General features: G+C 40.5%; 1 protein-coding gene across 3 annotated transcripts in view; it reads left to right on the top strand.

The window, feature by feature from the left end:
* Adgrg2 (adhesion G protein-coupled receptor G2) overlaps window positions 1–16842 on the top strand; it is a 128789-nt gene that overhangs the window by 98401 nt on the left and 13546 nt on the right. For all 3 annotated transcript variants that reach the window (XM_060374625.1, XM_060374626.1, XM_060374624.1), the window contains 10 exons: window positions 1621–1715; window positions 2919–2985; window positions 7782–8182; window positions 10460–10622; window positions 11876–12032; window positions 13152–13295; window positions 13903–14025; window positions 14717–14762; window positions 14875–14978; window positions 15776–15897. In XM_060374625.1, coding sequence (XP_060230608.1) covers window positions 1621–1715; window positions 2919–2985; window positions 7782–8182; window positions 10460–10622; window positions 11876–12032; window positions 13152–13295; window positions 13903–14025; window positions 14717–14762; window positions 14875–14978; window positions 15776–15897 — 1422 coding nt within the window. The remainder of the gene's footprint in view (window positions 1–1620; window positions 1716–2918; window positions 2986–7781; window positions 8183–10459; window positions 10623–11875; window positions 12033–13151; window positions 13296–13902; window positions 14026–14716; window positions 14763–14874; window positions 14979–15775; window positions 15898–16842) is intronic.

Genomic DNA, 16842 nt, shown 5'->3' with positions numbered 1-16842 from the left:
AACAGATTAAAATGTTAGTCATCTGATACATAGATTGAATTGCAGGGAGCTTTGGGATTTAAGAGACCTTGACATTTAGTTAGGCTGGTTTGTAGAAAGGTTTCTATGTTGGAATTTGAAATGCTTATGGACACTAGGCAAATAGACAGGGGTGTTTTGGAGGGGTGGTAAAAAAACATTAAGAATGTCAAGGTGCCTGATGGTCAACTGTTGGGCAGAGTGAATGGAATTTTATGTAAGAAGTGGGAAATAGTAAGAGCTGGAGAGGACACAGTCTCCATAAGAAGAGCAACAGAACAAGAAAATTTGAACACAGGGAACTTCCCAGAGACTCATACTCCAACCAAGGACTATTCATGGAGATAACCTAGAACCCTGACAATGCAGCCCATGGCAATTCAGTGTCCAAGTGGGTTACATAGTAATGGGAAGAGGGACTGTCTCTGACATAATCTGATTGGCCTGCTCTTTGATCACCTCCCCCTGAGGGGGGAGCAGCCTTACCAGGCCACAGTAGAGGACAATGCAGCCACTCCTGATGAGATCTGATAGACTAAGATCAGAAAGGAGAGGAGAACCTCCCCTATCAGTGGACTTGGGGAGGGGCATGCATGCAGAAAGGGGAGGGAGGGTGGGATTGGAAGGGGAGGAGGGAGGGGCTTATGGGGGGATACAAAATGAATAAAGTGTAATTAATAATTAAAATAAAATAAAATAAAAATTTTAGTCAAGAGCTGGAAAAAAAAAAGAACGTCAAGGTGCTAGTTTTTGCAGCCAAGTTGCAAGCCTTCGAAACAAACCAGGAGTCAAGTGTGGACAGAGGGTCTCTGGTCTGAAGCACCTGTGAATGTGAACCTGACGTCTCTTAGTACAGACCATATGTATAGAGAAACAGTACAAATATATATATATATATGTTTGTATATATATTTACACAGACATAAGTGTCACACACATATACACATACATATACATATGTGTGTACATATCTATATCTAAGTCTGTATCTGTACCTGCATCCATATAAAGGGGATTTATTAGAATGGCTTCCAGGCTGTAGGTCTAGCTATTCCAACAATGGTTGTCTACCAACAGAAGGTTCAGGAATCTAGTAGTTGTTCAGTTCCCGATGCTGGATGTCTCAGCTAGTCTTCAGTAGATGCTGGAATCTCAAAAGCGTAGAATTTAATGTCAGTGAAGGGATGAACTTGCTATCAAGACTGCGGGCAAGCAGGCAAAGGGAGGGCAAGCTTCCTTCTTCCGTGTCAGCTGCTGTGGCCCAGAGTGAAGGTCGATCTTCCCGCCTCAAGAGATCCGGATTAAAGGGTTAGCATCCCACTTCAGAGGAAGGAAAGCTCTCCAAAGCCATTTGAGGTTTAGTTCGTTCCAGATGTAGTCAGGTTGGCAACCAAGGATAGCCAGCACGCCTCAAAGGATGGGTATCCACAAGGCTCCTAGGGTAATATTACCAAGTGAACACTGGAAGCGCCCCTTTCCTCACTCTTTGAGTTTGAAAAAGCAATTACAAAGTACAGGCAGCTTTCCAGTCTATATCTGAACTATCCATACCTACTAACATTCTTTCTGTGTGTGTGTGTGTGTGGTTTTTTTTCTTTGCAGCACGTTAAACTGTACATTCACAATCAAATTGAATGAGACGATGAACGTGTGTGCCCTGATGGCTACTTTCAAAAGCGTACAGATTCGTCCAATGGGTAAGCTGTCTCTGTCTGTGGCTGTGCTCTTTTTCACATGAATTTTGATGTCTAGAAAGGTTCTTTTTTTTCTGTTTTCTTATAAACTATCAATATATCATTTGTAAGCATGATTAAAAAAACTTCTATGGAAATGGAGGGCTCTGTGTAAAGAGTATTCATTCAATGGATTGTAGCTAGGCCTTGTCTGATTCATTTTAATTGATAAGTAAGCTGTGTGTATTTATGTGTACACGGATTCTTTGGTATATGTTGTAGAATTTCTAGGTCAAGCTATTTAGCATATACATTACCTCACATACATATTTTTTGTGATGAGAACCTTTAAAATTTACTTTCAGTAATTTTTAAGTATGCAATATATTAACTATGGTCACCATGTCACAAAATAAGTTTCTTAAAGTCGAACTGAATTCTGTGCCCTTTAGCCAAAAATTCCTTAATTTCTCTTTTTGTATCATTTGGTAACCCCCACTTCATTTTCTGTTTCTATGAGTTAGACCTTTGTAGATCCCACAAGTGAGTGAGATCATGTAGTATTTGTTTTTCTATAACTGTCCTATTCCACTTAAACTAATTTTCTCCAGGATAGACTCACTTCTTAATCCCTCCTTGGAGTTTCTAAAGAGAGATTGATATTGCAAGCACATAACCAAACAGAAAGAAAAAATGTTAGTCACTCCATAAATATTTTAGCAAGTACTATGTGCATATAATTGCCAATATAAACACAGTCAATAAATGTTGTCGCTGATTCTCAACAATTTAAGAACACAGCCTGCCAGTTTAATAATTGTATATTATGTAAGTCTGGGCTTCTATTTTGCTTTATTCTTGACCATGCATTTTCTTTCTTTCTTTCTTTCTTTCTTTCTTTCTTTCTTTCTTTCTTCTCTTTCTTTCTTTCTTTCTCTTCCTTCCTTCCTTCTTTTCTTTCTTCCTTTCTTCCTTCTTTCCTTCTTTTCTTTCTTCCTTTCTTCCTTCCTTCCTTCCTTCCTTCCTTCCTTTCTTTCTTTCTTTCTTTCTTTCCTTCCTTTCTTTCTTCCTTTCTTCCCTCTTTTCTTCCTTCCTTCCTTCCTTCCTTCCTTCCTTTCTTCCTTCCTTCCTTTCTTTCTTTCTTTCTTTCTTTCTTTCTTTCTTTCTTTCTTTCTTTCTTTCTTTCTTTCTTTCTTTCTCTTTCTCTTTCTTTTTTGTCTCCTTTAGAACAGTGTTGCTGTTCCTTCAGTACTCCCTGCCTTTCCTCACCAGAAGAGTTAGAAAAACTTCAGTGGTATGTAACAAATTTGCTGAGCTTCTCATCAATCAAACAGTCAATCAATCAATAGATAAATGGAAAAACAAAAAAATAAATAACAAAAACTAATTAATAAACCCAATCAAAAGTGGAAATAAAATTGTACAAAAGTATAACATTTAATTAACAATGCTAGCCAAGAAGGGTAGTCAGAATTTTCAAACTTTAGAGAGGAGTTCAGTTTTAAAGAAAGTGGTCTTCTATTTTGAGGAGCTTCTATTTAGACCACTGTCTTAAAACAGTGTTACTCAATCTTGGCCACACAATGGAATCACTGGGTAAGCCTTACAGAATTTTTTTTTAGTTGGGTATGGTATACGTTTGTCATGTGCTAAATGTTGATAGACATGCAAGTCTCATTCTGGATCTCAGAAGTGAACATTGGAAAATGCTGGATAAAAGGCATGTGGAACTCTGTTGTTTTGCCATCTTTCTATAAGTTATAAATTACCTCAAATTTTATTTTTTAGAAATGATGATTCCAAGTCATCACCCTCAGAGATTCTGGAGCAGAATCATCTGAGATATACCCTAGGTATTTCAGGTTTTAAAGCCCTTCTCTCAAAAGGCTGAGGCAAGAGGCTCCCCTTGAGAGTGAGTCCCTTCTAAGCTACATAGTAAGTCTGAATTTCAGCCTGGACTGCATAGAGTAAGACTGTCTCAAAAACTCAAAGTAAAGGTGGTAAAGACACTTTGGGTAGTTTTAACAACTAAAATTGAGAATCACAGGCTGGGTGGTGGTGGTGCACACTTTTAATCCCAGCACTCAGGAAGCAGAGGCTGGAGGATTCCTGTGAGTTTGAGGCCAGCTTGGTCTATAGAGAGAGTTCCAGTTCAGCTAAAGCTACGCAGAAAACTTCTGTCTCAAAATCCATCTCCCAAAAAATGAGACTATCTTCCATAAACTCCTTTCTTTATGGAGGGGAACTGGGAAGAAGTCTGTGAAAGTCACATAGGAAAAAAAAAATGAGTGAACCAATGAAAATGTTCACACAGCTATCCATGATCAACCTGCCGGGATATTTTGTCATCTCTATTTCCTCCCTCTCCTTTTCCTCTTCTCTGCCTCTGTCTTCTTTTACTTAGCAGAATTTCCTATTTTTTCTATAGTCAGTAAACAATATTGAGGGTGTTTTTAAAAATTCATACAGGTCCTTTGTGTATACATTATGACTTCTGAGTTTGTGTTTTTCTGAGATTTGTATATGTGCAAATGTGTGTGTTTCTGCATCTATGTTTCTCATGATTTTTCTTTCACTCTTTTTCTTCTGATTGTTTGTTTGTTCATTCTGTCCTATTCTAATTTGTTTCTTTTTCTTTTATATTATTCTATTTTATCATTATACCTTAGATGCCTTGAGAAAGAGAGAAGTTGGGGAGAAACTGAGAGGAGCTGAAGGAGGGAAAACTGCAATCAGATTATATTGTATGAAAAAATCTATTTTCAATAAAAAGACATACATAATTTAATATGAGAAGCTTCTCATGTGGGAACAGAAGGCCAACTGTACTCTGTCAGCTCAATAAGGGTCATATTTCTGAGGTTACGTTAAAAGATTGGACTCAAGGAACAGTTAAAAGTCTCTGAATGTCTGCAACATTTAGAGGCACCTTATTAAGCTTAACATCTTCCATTAAGCTAAAGGTTGAGAACTCTTTAGGGAGCAAGATGTCTGGAAGTGTCAGAATTAGAGCAAAAGGCTATCATTCTATTTATCACAATTTATTCACTTCGTATCCCACTTCTAGCAAACTCCCAGAGGAGGCCAGTGCTGCTGGTCCCTGAACCCCACTTTGACATAGATGTTTTGTTTGTTTTGTTTAAGACAAGGTCTCATCATGGAACTCTGACTATTCTAGAACTCACTCTGTAGACCAGACTAGCCTCAAACTCACAAAGATCCATCTAGCTGTCTCCCCAGTGTTGGGATTAAAAAGGCATGTACTCCCACACTCAGATCCTGAATCGCACTTTGAAGAATAAGGAAACAGACAATAGAGCAATGGAATTATTTTCCACCATGGCCTTATGACCAAATCATTGATGAATTAAAAACAAAAACAAAAAACAGTTCCTGGCTCCTACCTTCAGAGATTGGTCTGGTTTAGAACAAGCTGAGTTTTACAGACCCCTGAGGCAGATGATTCTAATGTGAAGCCAAATGTGATAAGTACTGAGCAAGAACTGTATGATCAGTGGGTCTTTCAAAATATATTGGTTCTTAGGATTGGTAGACACATAGGATGCTTTGAAAACATGCTGATATGTCAGAATAGCTTTCAGGGATTCCAGGATTGCTCTGTGTCTAGACTTGGGTGGTGATGACCCAGGTCTATATATACACGCATAGCATTCATCAGGTGCTAACTGCAAGGCCAATACACTTTAGCTGCATGTAGTCTGCACCTCTGCTAGGAACAACAGTCAGAAGAACACCGATGCCGGCACTCAGTCCCAGAAATTTGAGACCGCCTGGAGGGGAGGAGCATCTAGACACTAGCATTGAAGAGTTATGTCATCTTCAACTGTTCTGTTTACTTGGGTGCTTCACTTGGGGGCCGGAGGGCCAAGACTAGCTGAGTCCTCTAATGGGAGCCTGTGGTGAATGTCTGGCTCCTGTAGGCTCCACGTAGTCTGAACATAATCTCCTGTACCTTTTGCCTGCCACCCTTGCCACAGCTTAGGCAGATGGGTTGCTATAGTATATGATGTAGAGAATGGCATCCTCCAGGTATAGAATAAATTATCCAGAGGGCTTTCTTTGTGTGTATGTCTCTCTGTCTCTGGGGCTCTGTCTCACTTTCTTGCTCCCTCGGAGACAGGGACTCATGTTTTAAACCCAGTAATTTTACAATCACTATGCAGACAATGATCTTGAACTCCAGATCCTCCTGTCTCTACTTCCCAAGTGCCAGGATCACCAGTTTCTGTGATGCTTGGGACCAGACCCAGGTCTTCATACTTGCTAAGCATAAGCAAGCACCCTGCCAACTGAGCTACATCTCCAATCCACTGACACTTCTCTTTAAAGCTATGCTTCTCTAATGCACCACAATATAATCACCCACCCTTCTTTTGTCTAAGAGAAGCTCTAAGAATATATTCGCATTGGTTTTCTGTCTCATCTAAATCTGGGTCTATCAGAGACATCCCTAGGTTTTTATTTGTACACTTAAGTTGCTCTTCGCTAATATATTCTAAGACAGAGTGATCACATGCAGAGAGCAGGTGAATTCTTTTTTTAAATATATTTTAATTTGAATATTTTTTCAAATGCATTTTTTATTATTTTTTAAAATTTTTATTTTAAGCTTATTTATTTATTTTTCTTTTTTTTTCTTTATTAATTACACTTTATTCACTTTGTATCCTCCCTGTGGTTCCCTCCCTCCTCTAGTCCCAATCCCTTCCTTCCTCCACCCTCTGCATGCATGCCCCTCCCCAAGTCCACTGATAGGGGAGGACTTCTTTTCTTTCCTTCTGATCCTAGTCAATTAGGTCTCATCAGGAGTGACTGCAAATACATTTTTTTATTAATTACACTTTATTGATTTTTTATCCCCCCATAAACCCCTCCCTCCTCCCTTCCTAGTCCCACCATCCCTCCCCCTTCTTCACACATGCCCCTCCCCAAGTCCACTGATAGGGGAGGACCCCTCAGCAGGTGAATTCTTAACCTTTGATGTAACCAGGAAAGTCACCCACGAGTTTAAAAAAATGCACATGCTAGAGACCACTTATACTCCATCCCAAGAACAACTGAATGAGACATGAGTGTAAGACACAGAAATCTATCTTTCCTACATCTCTTCCTCTATCTACCTATCTTAGTTTTCTCATTGCTGTCACAAAATCCCTGACAGTGGCAACTTAAAGAGAGACGTGATATATTTTTGCTTTGCAGCTTAACACGGGATACTGTCTGTCATAGCAGGGAAAGCATGGCAGCACGAGTGTGAGGGGGCAGGTCACACCGCACCCACAATCTCAAAACTGAGAATGATGAATGCTGGCGCTCAGCTTGCTTGCTTTATTTCTTTACAACCCCCCGCCCCCCCCCCCCCCCAGCCAAGGTATGGTGAGATCTACATGCAGAATGGATTTTCCCTCCCAAGTTAAACCTCTCTGGAAACATCCCTACAGACACAGGGTGTCTCCTAGCTGACTCTAAATCCAGTCAAGTTGCAATACAGTTTTGTCTGTTTGTCCATGTGGGTATGTTTTTCAAAGTTCTCTAATAGAGCTCATACAGTATAGGCAAGGTTGAGGAGCACTGCACTGAAGTAACATTGAAAGACTTACATGCCAGACATTATCTCTTTGGCCCCCCAGCTCGATCCATATGCTATCCAACCAATATTTTTTGATCACTTACCATGTTCTAGTGACCACTACGCCTTGCTCTAATTATATAACATTTCTTAAGATAGACTTCTTAAGAAGTTAGTATGTCTTTCCTTCAGGAACACAGAGACTGTTGCAAGACCCTCTCAACTGAGGGACAGTATGGCATAGAGCTCTAGAGCAGTGGTAAATCAGTGAATCAGAACTGGGGTTTGTAAAATAATACTAATATCTCTCCCCTGCCCCTGAAGTCTGAAGGAGGCAGGGGCAGAAACTGGTACCAGAGGCACATAGAATGTAAAGTGACCAGTCTTTTAGAGCGAAACCCTGTTGAGGTGGTGAAACCCTAGACAGCTGCTGGGGCTGAGGACCTGGCCCTATTTACCTTGTTTGTGTCTCACATGTATCTCTCTGATTTCTCCTTTAGTGATCTGGAGGATCCCATTGTCTGTCTTGCTGATCAACCCCAGGACCCACCATTATCTTCTTCCAGAAAGCACGTGGCAGACATACCTCAGGCTACCATTTTTTCCCGCATCAATAGTAACTTCTCTTTTGCTGAACCCTTTGATCATACCCTTATAACCCCAAGCACAACCCCTCTGGTACAAAAGATTCACCTGCAATCTCGCAAGCCTGCAGCCTCCTTGGCTTCCAGTCCTGCCATTGACTCGCCTGTTCAAACTGTACAGACCTCTTCCTTTCTGCCCCAAACTGATCTTTCCCACACCTTGTCACCTGTAGAGTCCTCTGTTCCCCCTCCTACCCCACCAGCCCCATCTGTCCCCGAAGATGTGGTCACCGTCAGCCTACATCCTGGTGAGACAGGTAAATATGAGAAGCCAAGCTGATCATGGGTACTGCTGGAATTGGGGCTTTCTAAAAAGCTTGCAAATCAAAACACACAATAAGACCTCATTAAGCCATTTTTTTTTTTTCTGAACCATTTTGAAGATACAGGCTTAAGAGCTCACATGCAGCAAAAGCTAAAACCAACAGTTTGGCACTTCCTGACCTGTTCCGTGTGAGGATGGTGAAGTCACACTGGGTGCACTTGGCTAGGAATAGTGCATGTGGAGAAGCCATGAAAATTGCAAAGGGTTCCCAGGAGCCACGTGGGCTTAGGGGTATAGGAATAAAGGGAAGAGGGACAGGAACCAAGAGCATTCCAGACTCTGGAACTTTAGTTCTGTGAGTAGGAAGTGACTTTCCTTTAGGAGAGACAAAGCCAAGCTTGGTGTAGTACTAGCTTGGAGCTCAGGTTATGGTTTCTGCTTCCTCTATCATCATGCCAGCATCCTTAAGAAGATTTGGAGCTTCTTCCAAGTGAGTTACTATTTCTCCTGATAAGCACTGCTCTCAAATCATCTTAAAATAAGTAGAGAAATTTTAGGCAAAATTGTGGAATCGGAATTTAAAAGAAGGTTTAATGGCTGGATAATAAAGTATAGTTAGAATTCATTGCCCTGGGTCTACATTGATTATTTTTCCATAGCTATTCCCATTGACTCTTTCAAGCAATCTAACAGGCTACCCCAAAAGCCATCAAGAAGGCCCTCAACCTACTCTTTGGGCAACAGAAGTGAAGCAACATAGGCATACAAGATGCACATCAGAGCATAACTTAGTAGCTAAAACGTATATAAACCTTAATGGCTCCATCAGAGTGGAGTGATTGTATAAAGCGTGCTGCCTCAACACAATGACTTTTGTACGAAGAAGTGGGCCATTAGAGTAGCTATACAAAAATGTGGGCACACCTTCACATCTTGGTATGAACAGATAAAGGGCCAAAAGAGCTAGTTACAAACATTCCATCTTCAAAATCGTCTAGATACATAGATAGACCAGGAAAGGAATATGCAAAATAAGAAATAAGATATTAGTAATAAAATTAAGAGACATTTTAATAGACACACACATCAGTTTTTGCTTTCGTGTGTGTGTGTGTGTGTTTTCATTGTTTTGTTTTGTTTTTTTTTGTATGTGTGTGTGTTGTTTTGTTTTGTTTTGTTTCGTTTTGTTTTGTTTTGAGACAGGGTTTCTCTGTCTAACCTTGGCCCATCCTGGACTCACTTTGTAGACCAGGCTGGCCTCAAACTCACAGAGATCCACCTGCCTCTGCTTCCCCAAGTACTGGGATTAAAGGTGTGTGCCCCCTTTAAAATGGGGGTGGTGTGATTCTAGCACTAAGAGGGTCGAGGTGGGATGATCAGGGATCAGAAGTTCAAGAAGAAGGAAGTAGATACCTAGTACCACAAAAGCGGAGAAAGAGACAGAAATATTTTTTATTAAAACAAGTTTATATTGTTGATATTCAATGTTTTAATTGAAAACTGTAAAAATCCTTATTGCAGATAGTCTGACTATGGGCTTTATAATTTCATGTTCATAAAATAGCTCCTGGTAATCCATATAAAATTTTGTCCAAATGATATAAATTAAATACTAGTGAATTATTTGTATTTATATCACTCCTCTATTTATAGCACCATATAAATATTCTGTTGTTTTACACTTTTATCTTACTAAAAACAATTTACATATAATAAATTTTTTCAGTTATATGAATAAATACAATTTTTACAGTTGTATGCAATTAGATAAGCACCTGTGGCTATGTAATCATCATCACAATTAAGAAACATAAGTTTCCCACAACCCTACGGTTCCTTTGTGTCTCTTTGAAGTCAGCACTTAACCCTAGACCTTGGCCACCACTCTGTTTCCCTGTAGTTTCAACGTTTCTAAAATGTCATACGAAGAGACTCGTATAGGATTGCCATTTGGATATTTTTTTTCATTTAACATGATAAATTGGACAGCTGGAGAGCCATCCATTTTGTGGAATACATTGGTAGCTAAATTCTTTTTTTTTTTTTTTTTTGTCACTAAAAAATGTTCATGGACATTTGGATTATTTCTCGTTTAGAAGGATTCTGAAAAAAGATACTATGAAAATCACAACTAAGTCTTCTAAACATGTATACCTTCTTCTTTTGGATGAATACCTAGGAGTGAATTGACCACATCATGGGGTCTGTTTATCTTCGGAAGTGCTTTTTGCATCATGCATGCATAACATGACTTGGTTTTTTGATACAGTTGTTAACACTACCAGTGTTCCTGATCTGGAAGCCCAAGTATCCCAGATGGAGAAAGCATTGTCGTTGGGCAGCTTAGAGCCTAGCCTTGCAAGCGAAATGGTAAACCAAGTCAGCAAACTCCTTTACGCTCCACCTGCTTTGCTAGCTCCTCTAGCTCAAAGGTATGACTTAGCAAACAGAAAGGATGTACTCTGTGTGGGTCAAGAGAATGAGCTATGCTAGCTGAGCTTTCTGTTTGAATGAGCGAGTTTATTAAGTATATAACAAGCAGAAGTAAGAATAAATATGGAATAGCAGATGGAGAGAAGCAACAGAGAATAAAACATCATTAAATTGGGGGCTCAAAATTTTCAGCAGAGACAATTGACTGAGTAGTTCAATTAAGAAAGCAAAACAAACAAACAAACAAAAATCCTGAGCCCAAGGGGTCCTGCAGAGACCATACATGGAGAGGACCTAGACCCCCTGCTCAGATGTAGTCCATGGCAGCTCAGTCTCCATGTGGGTTCCCTAGTAAGAGGAGCAGGGGCTGCCTCTGTCGTGAACTCAGTTGACTGCTCTTTGATCACTTGCCCTTGGTGATGCATCCTTATCAGGCCACAGAGGAAGAGGATCCAGGCAGTCCTGATAAGATTTGATAAGCTATAGGCAGATGGCAATAGTGGAGAACTCCCCCTTTCAGTAGACTAGGGGGAGAGGATGTGGGGAAGAGGGAATGAGGGTGCGACTGGGAGGAGTTGAGGAGGGGGTTTCAATCAGGTTATATAATGAATAAATTGTAAAAAATAAATTAAAAAAAAAAAAAGAAAGCAAGCAAAAGGTGACATTTTCAAAGTGAGGGCTTTACAAACATCTAGCGGAAACCAACTAAAGCAGCCAAGTAGATTTCTTAGTTGAGAGGGTCAGGGAAGATGGTCCTCTTTGTCCTCTTCACTGATAAGCGTCCAGCTCGCAGTTCTCACTTTAGACACTGTTGTGGGGCAGGCAATAGTAACCTGGATTGGAAATCATTCCCCTTCTAGCTCTTCTCAAGGACACAATGTGTTCCTTGCTTTTCCCTTACTCCCAGTTACAGCATTAGAGGGGCAGCCTGCCCCCGGAAAATGTGCTTTAAATAACAGTTTGGAGAACACTTGAAACAAACAAGCTGGAGTCTCAAACAGGAGGGCCCTCTCAATCCAGGGGTTCTCTTCCAACAGTGTTTAACAACATGTGGCAATTTACCTATACCATGTACATTACAGGGTGAGAGGAGGATCCCCTCTAATGTTAAAGATACTTGCTTACTTGATCAGTGATGGCCCAGTGTCTGCCCTAAGAGCTAGGCTCATAGTGGCATCCAGTTGCTATTTTATATTAGGATGGAGACGGCAGAAACATAGAAGTAAATTTAAACTGCTAACTGTCTTTTCAGGTTGCTAAAAGTGGTAGATGACATTGGCTTACAGCTGAATTTTCCAAATACAACTATCAGCCTAACTTCCCCTTCTTTGGCTCTTGCCGTGATCAGAGTGAATGCCAGTAATTTCAATACAATGACCTTTGCAGCCCAAGACCCTGCAAATCTCCAGGTACAATCTAATTTCTTATAGAAAGAAAACATTTTCTTGTGCATGATTGGAGCCCCTGCTGTGCTTCCTGATGGAGGCAATTACTGTTGATTCTCAGGAGAGATATTCAATATTCAAAAGATTTAATATCTGACTCCTTTCAATCTAGCACTCAGGAGGTGATGGCAGGTGGAGCTCTTTGAGTTCAAGGCCTGCCTGGTATACAGCGCAGCCAGTGAAGCACCACAGAGTAAAAATTGACATCGTTTGCAGGAGCAGGGATGTGTGTGTGAGAGGGAGAGAGAGAAAGAGAAAGAGAGAGAGAGAGAGAGAGAGAGAGAGAGAGAGTTGTGTGTGTGTGTGTGTGTGTGTGTGTGTGTGCATTTAGTATATGGAGAGAAGGCAAGGAATAGTGTCTTCATTGAAGGAATACTAGGCAGTTGGGGTCCTAGGCATGAAGATGAATTTCAACATTTTTTTAAAGTTTTACACTATTATACTATACACACAATTACACTCTGTGTATAGTAGTGCTGACAATCAATCCCGCTTCTAATGCTTTCTATCCATTCTTTAGCAATTGGCTCTCAACCTTCCTAATGCTGTGACCTTTTAATGGAGTTCCTCATGTTATGGCGACTCCCAACAACAAACTTTTTTTGTTGCTACGTCATAACTGTCCTTTTGCTATTGTTATGAAGCATAATGTAAATATCTGACAGGCAGGATATCAGAAATGTGACTCCTAAGGGGTTGAGACCCACAGGTTAAAAACAATGCTTTAGAGGGAGTGGGAACCAGAACTGTTAAAGTCAAGCCAAGTCTCGCTTTTTATGTAGTCTTCGCTGTATAAGCACAGTGAAGTGACTCTCATGACAACTGCCCTGGAGCTTGCTTAGTTAGTGTGTGCTGCTGTGGTCTACTGTACGCCTCAAATATTTCAGTCTTTGACAGTTTCTATGGGTCCTTAAAATGTTTCCTTTCCTGCTTGGAGGCCTCATCCAACCAGAGAGACAGGGGCAGAGCCGTTTTCTAGATCACAGATCAAGGCCCTTCAGGCCCCTCCGTATCGAGTTGTGGTTTTGATCACCTCGTTTGTCTCAACTCAGATACTTTTCTCATCTCTTACTTGATCTCCAGGTTTCTCTGGAAACCCAAGCTCCTGAGAATAGTATTGGTGCCATTACTCTGCCTTCATCACTGATGAGTAATCTGCCAGCTAGTGAGGTAAAACTGGCTTCCAGGGTTCAGTTCAGTTTCTTTGAAACATCTGCCCTGTTTCAGGTAAAGATGCTACTTACTAGTTTTGATTTGGATTGGGTTTGGCGGGTGGGTGATTTCATTCGGTTTAATCATTACGTGTTCCTGAGCCTGTCGCAGATCAGATGGAGGGTTGAAACTCTGTAGTTCACTTTTATTCATACCCTATCCCTCCTGAGGATGGTAACTAGCAGTTACCAACACATTCAGAGTATGCACAAAGGGCAGGCTCTACGGTAAGAACCCACAAGTGCTGGCTCTAAAACTTATCCTGGGAGGAAGGAACCTGTTGTCACCCCATTTTACAGATTAGGTAATAGAGGCACAGGGAGATCCAGGAGCTTTCTCAAGGACCCAGGATTTAAATGATTAATGTCGTGCCCCCCCTTGAAAAATTCATGAGGTCCTCTTGTGTCTGCTGTGCACCTCAACTTAGGATTTAGAGCCCTAAGGTGGGATACACCCTGCTTCTAATTGTCGTCTCTTGGAAAAGTTACTTTACCCAGTCACAATTTCTGACCTACGTTGTAAAGAATGGGAATTCAAAGTGTCTTTAGTGCACTGCTAGCCCCAAGACAGATTTAACATAGTTCATCTCCATTTTCATCTTGCTGATTCTCTGCTGTGCTAGGACTCCTCCCTGGAGAACCTCTCTATGATCAGCTATGTCATATCATCAAGCGTTGCAAACATGACCATCAAGAACTTGACGAGAAATGTGACAGTCACGCTGAAGCACATCAACCCAAATCAGGTGAGGAGGGGCCTTGTCTGGTATGTTCCTTGACAAAGGAGACATCTTGTACAGACTGTGCCTCTGGGGCACGGCTGGAGACAGGAGATGTGTGTAAGACCACAGTTGCTTACTGCTCAATGGAATCTCAACTTCAGGAATCATTTCATCCTTAGCCACGTAGCTTCTGAGGCAGACAGATGCAAAAGAGAGTTCTTAGCCACAGCTGAATTTCCCTGTGGGGAGGGCACTGGCTGCAGATCTGACTCCCACTTCCAGAGACCTCATCTCATATGGAGCTTCAACTACAACTTCACTTCTAAGAATATGCTCTTCAGACTTGCAGCATCAATGTCACCTGAGAGTTGACTAGACTTGCCAAGGCTCAATTCCCACCCCAGACCCACTGAACCAGAATGTATTCCCTGTCCCCTAGACTGGGAATTGAACTCATGCCCTCACCCTCTATGCAAGGACTCTACCATCAAGTGGAGTGTGTATTTTTTAAACAAACCCCTAAGGTGATGTCTATGCATGATTGATATTTTAAGAAGCACTGACCTATATATGAGGCTCATTTGCCTCCAAGAATCACATAAAATAAGTCTCCAAATCTCAAGCGTTAGATTATGAAATTAAAAATATCCCTGATTTTCCCAGTTGCTTTTCAGTTCAATAAACTAATTAGCTATGACTTGTCTTTCCGCTACAGGATGACTTAACTGTGAAATGTGTGTTCTGGGACTTGGGCAGAAATGGTAGGTTCCAGTTTCAAACCCTTTTAAGGTTGTAAGTGAGTGAGTGTGGAAGGTGGTAAGCCACTGTACTATGACTGGCTGATGGGACAGATGCTGCTCTTGATGCCAACAGGTGGCAGAGGAGGTTGGTCATCGGATGGCTGCTCCATCAAAGACAAGACGATAAATGAAACCATCTGTACCTGTAGCCACCTCACAAGTTTTGGCATCCTATTGGTAACATATTTATGCTCAATGGCCTTAGATTTTGAGTCTGAGAGCTAGATTGTCATTATATCAGAATATATACTCTACTTGATGACCTTACAGATAAGCAGAAAGCATAATGTTGTGACATAGCCATACCATAATGAAACCACAGTAACCAATATTTGACTGTAGTATACAAGTATTTCTTTACATTCTATTTTCACATGCACATTTTTCTCCTTTAAATAGCTAGAGATTCTTATTAGAATGGGCAATACAAATTATTTACCTTTTAGTGCACTTAAAATGTTTATTAAACACTTTGACCTGGTTATTACTGTTGTTATAATTTTGCACATGCTAAGCAAGTGTTTTACCACTCATCCACACCTCTATTCTTAAATAATCTCATTTAACCTTCCCAGCATTTATTTAACAATTAGAATTAAGACTTGTGGTAATTTTTCATAGTCATAGGACTAAGAAATATAAGAACCAGGAGCCAAATGTCAATCTTAAGGCTTCTAATCCAGGATTTCCCCAGTGCACTATGATTTAGTGACCAAGTAAGTAAATGAGCTCTGGAGTCAGGCAGACCTGATTTCTGAATTTGAATTCTGGCTCCTCCACTTCCTAGCTAGGACTTCAAACAGGTTACTGGAACTCCTTATTTTTACCTGGTGATGGTGATTGTGCCAATCTCATAAATTGGTTAAACAGAGTATGGGACTAATAATGCATACTTAGTATATTCAACAAACATAATAATGAGTCTTGTGTATTTAAAATGGCTTGATTACTGAAAACAAGATTTTATTTCCCAGGACCTATCTCGGACTTCCTTACCACCAAATCAAATGATGGCTCTGACATTTATCACATATATTGGCTGTGGGTTTTCATCAATTTTTCTGTCAGTTACTCTTGTAACCTACATAGCCTTTGAGTGAGTATCTACAACTAGAAATTTGGTTTATAAAAGGGAGCTCTCACCTTCATCACTAAAATGTATTATTTAAAAACCCTTTCTTCAATCTGCTCTGTCCTTTACACCAATCTGACAGAATGTCTGGTGTGAAATGTTATGAGAATTTTGGGTTTATATGCTTCTGCCTTCCATTATTTTGTGAGGTCATGAGGGGCTGTGTCATGATAATCATTGTACCCCAAATGGGTGCCTGATATGCCATCAGCAATTAGTGGAGGAAAACAGGGGGAGTGACTGAAATCCAAAAGGTTACAGTTTGAAAGAGATCATAGCACCGTGTGCAGCAAAAAGATTCACAAATCAAGTTTACAAATAACACTGAGCAAATGTAAAAGATTAAGTATATTAACTAATATAGGAACGAAGATGAATGTAAACTTAACGGAAAAATATTCCCCAAGTGTGACTTTGTAAGTGAAAACAAGGGACGCCACTCCAAATAACATCACCTCCTTGGCTCACCAGAAAGGCTCCTCTCATTAGTTTTTATGGGGAAATGCTAACAGATAAATTAGCTGCATTTCCCTGCGTCACTACATTTATAGGTACTTTAAACTCTTCTCTCCGTGGTCTCGGTTTAAGCAATAACTTAAGATGGTATAGCAATCTGGTCATGTTTTGAAGCTCTGAATGTAGCAGCCTATCAGGTAAGAAGAACTAGCAATACTTCCAGAGGTAGTTCAGGAGGAACAAGGTGGCTTCTCAGTAGTATGCATTGCGTAAACACTATTTAAAAGTGTGTGTCTGCAGTCAGCATGTAAAAGATCCTACAGAAATCGAGACACTGTTGTCACTCCCGAACGATCACCTTATTAGTTGCTCCTCGTGTTGCTGCGATTGAATATGTGACAAAGACAACTTAAGGAAGGAAAGGTAGATTTGGGCGTACAGCTTGAAGGGTCT

This window comes from Meriones unguiculatus, chromosome X, assembly GCF_030254825.1.
Source record: "Meriones unguiculatus strain TT.TT164.6M chromosome X, Bangor_MerUng_6.1, whole genome shotgun sequence".
NCBI classification, from domain to species: Eukaryota; Metazoa; Chordata; class Mammalia; order Rodentia; family Muridae; genus Meriones; species Meriones unguiculatus.
The sequence above is the reverse complement of the archived record's forward strand: the minus strand, read 5'-3'. Positions and strand labels throughout refer to the sequence as shown.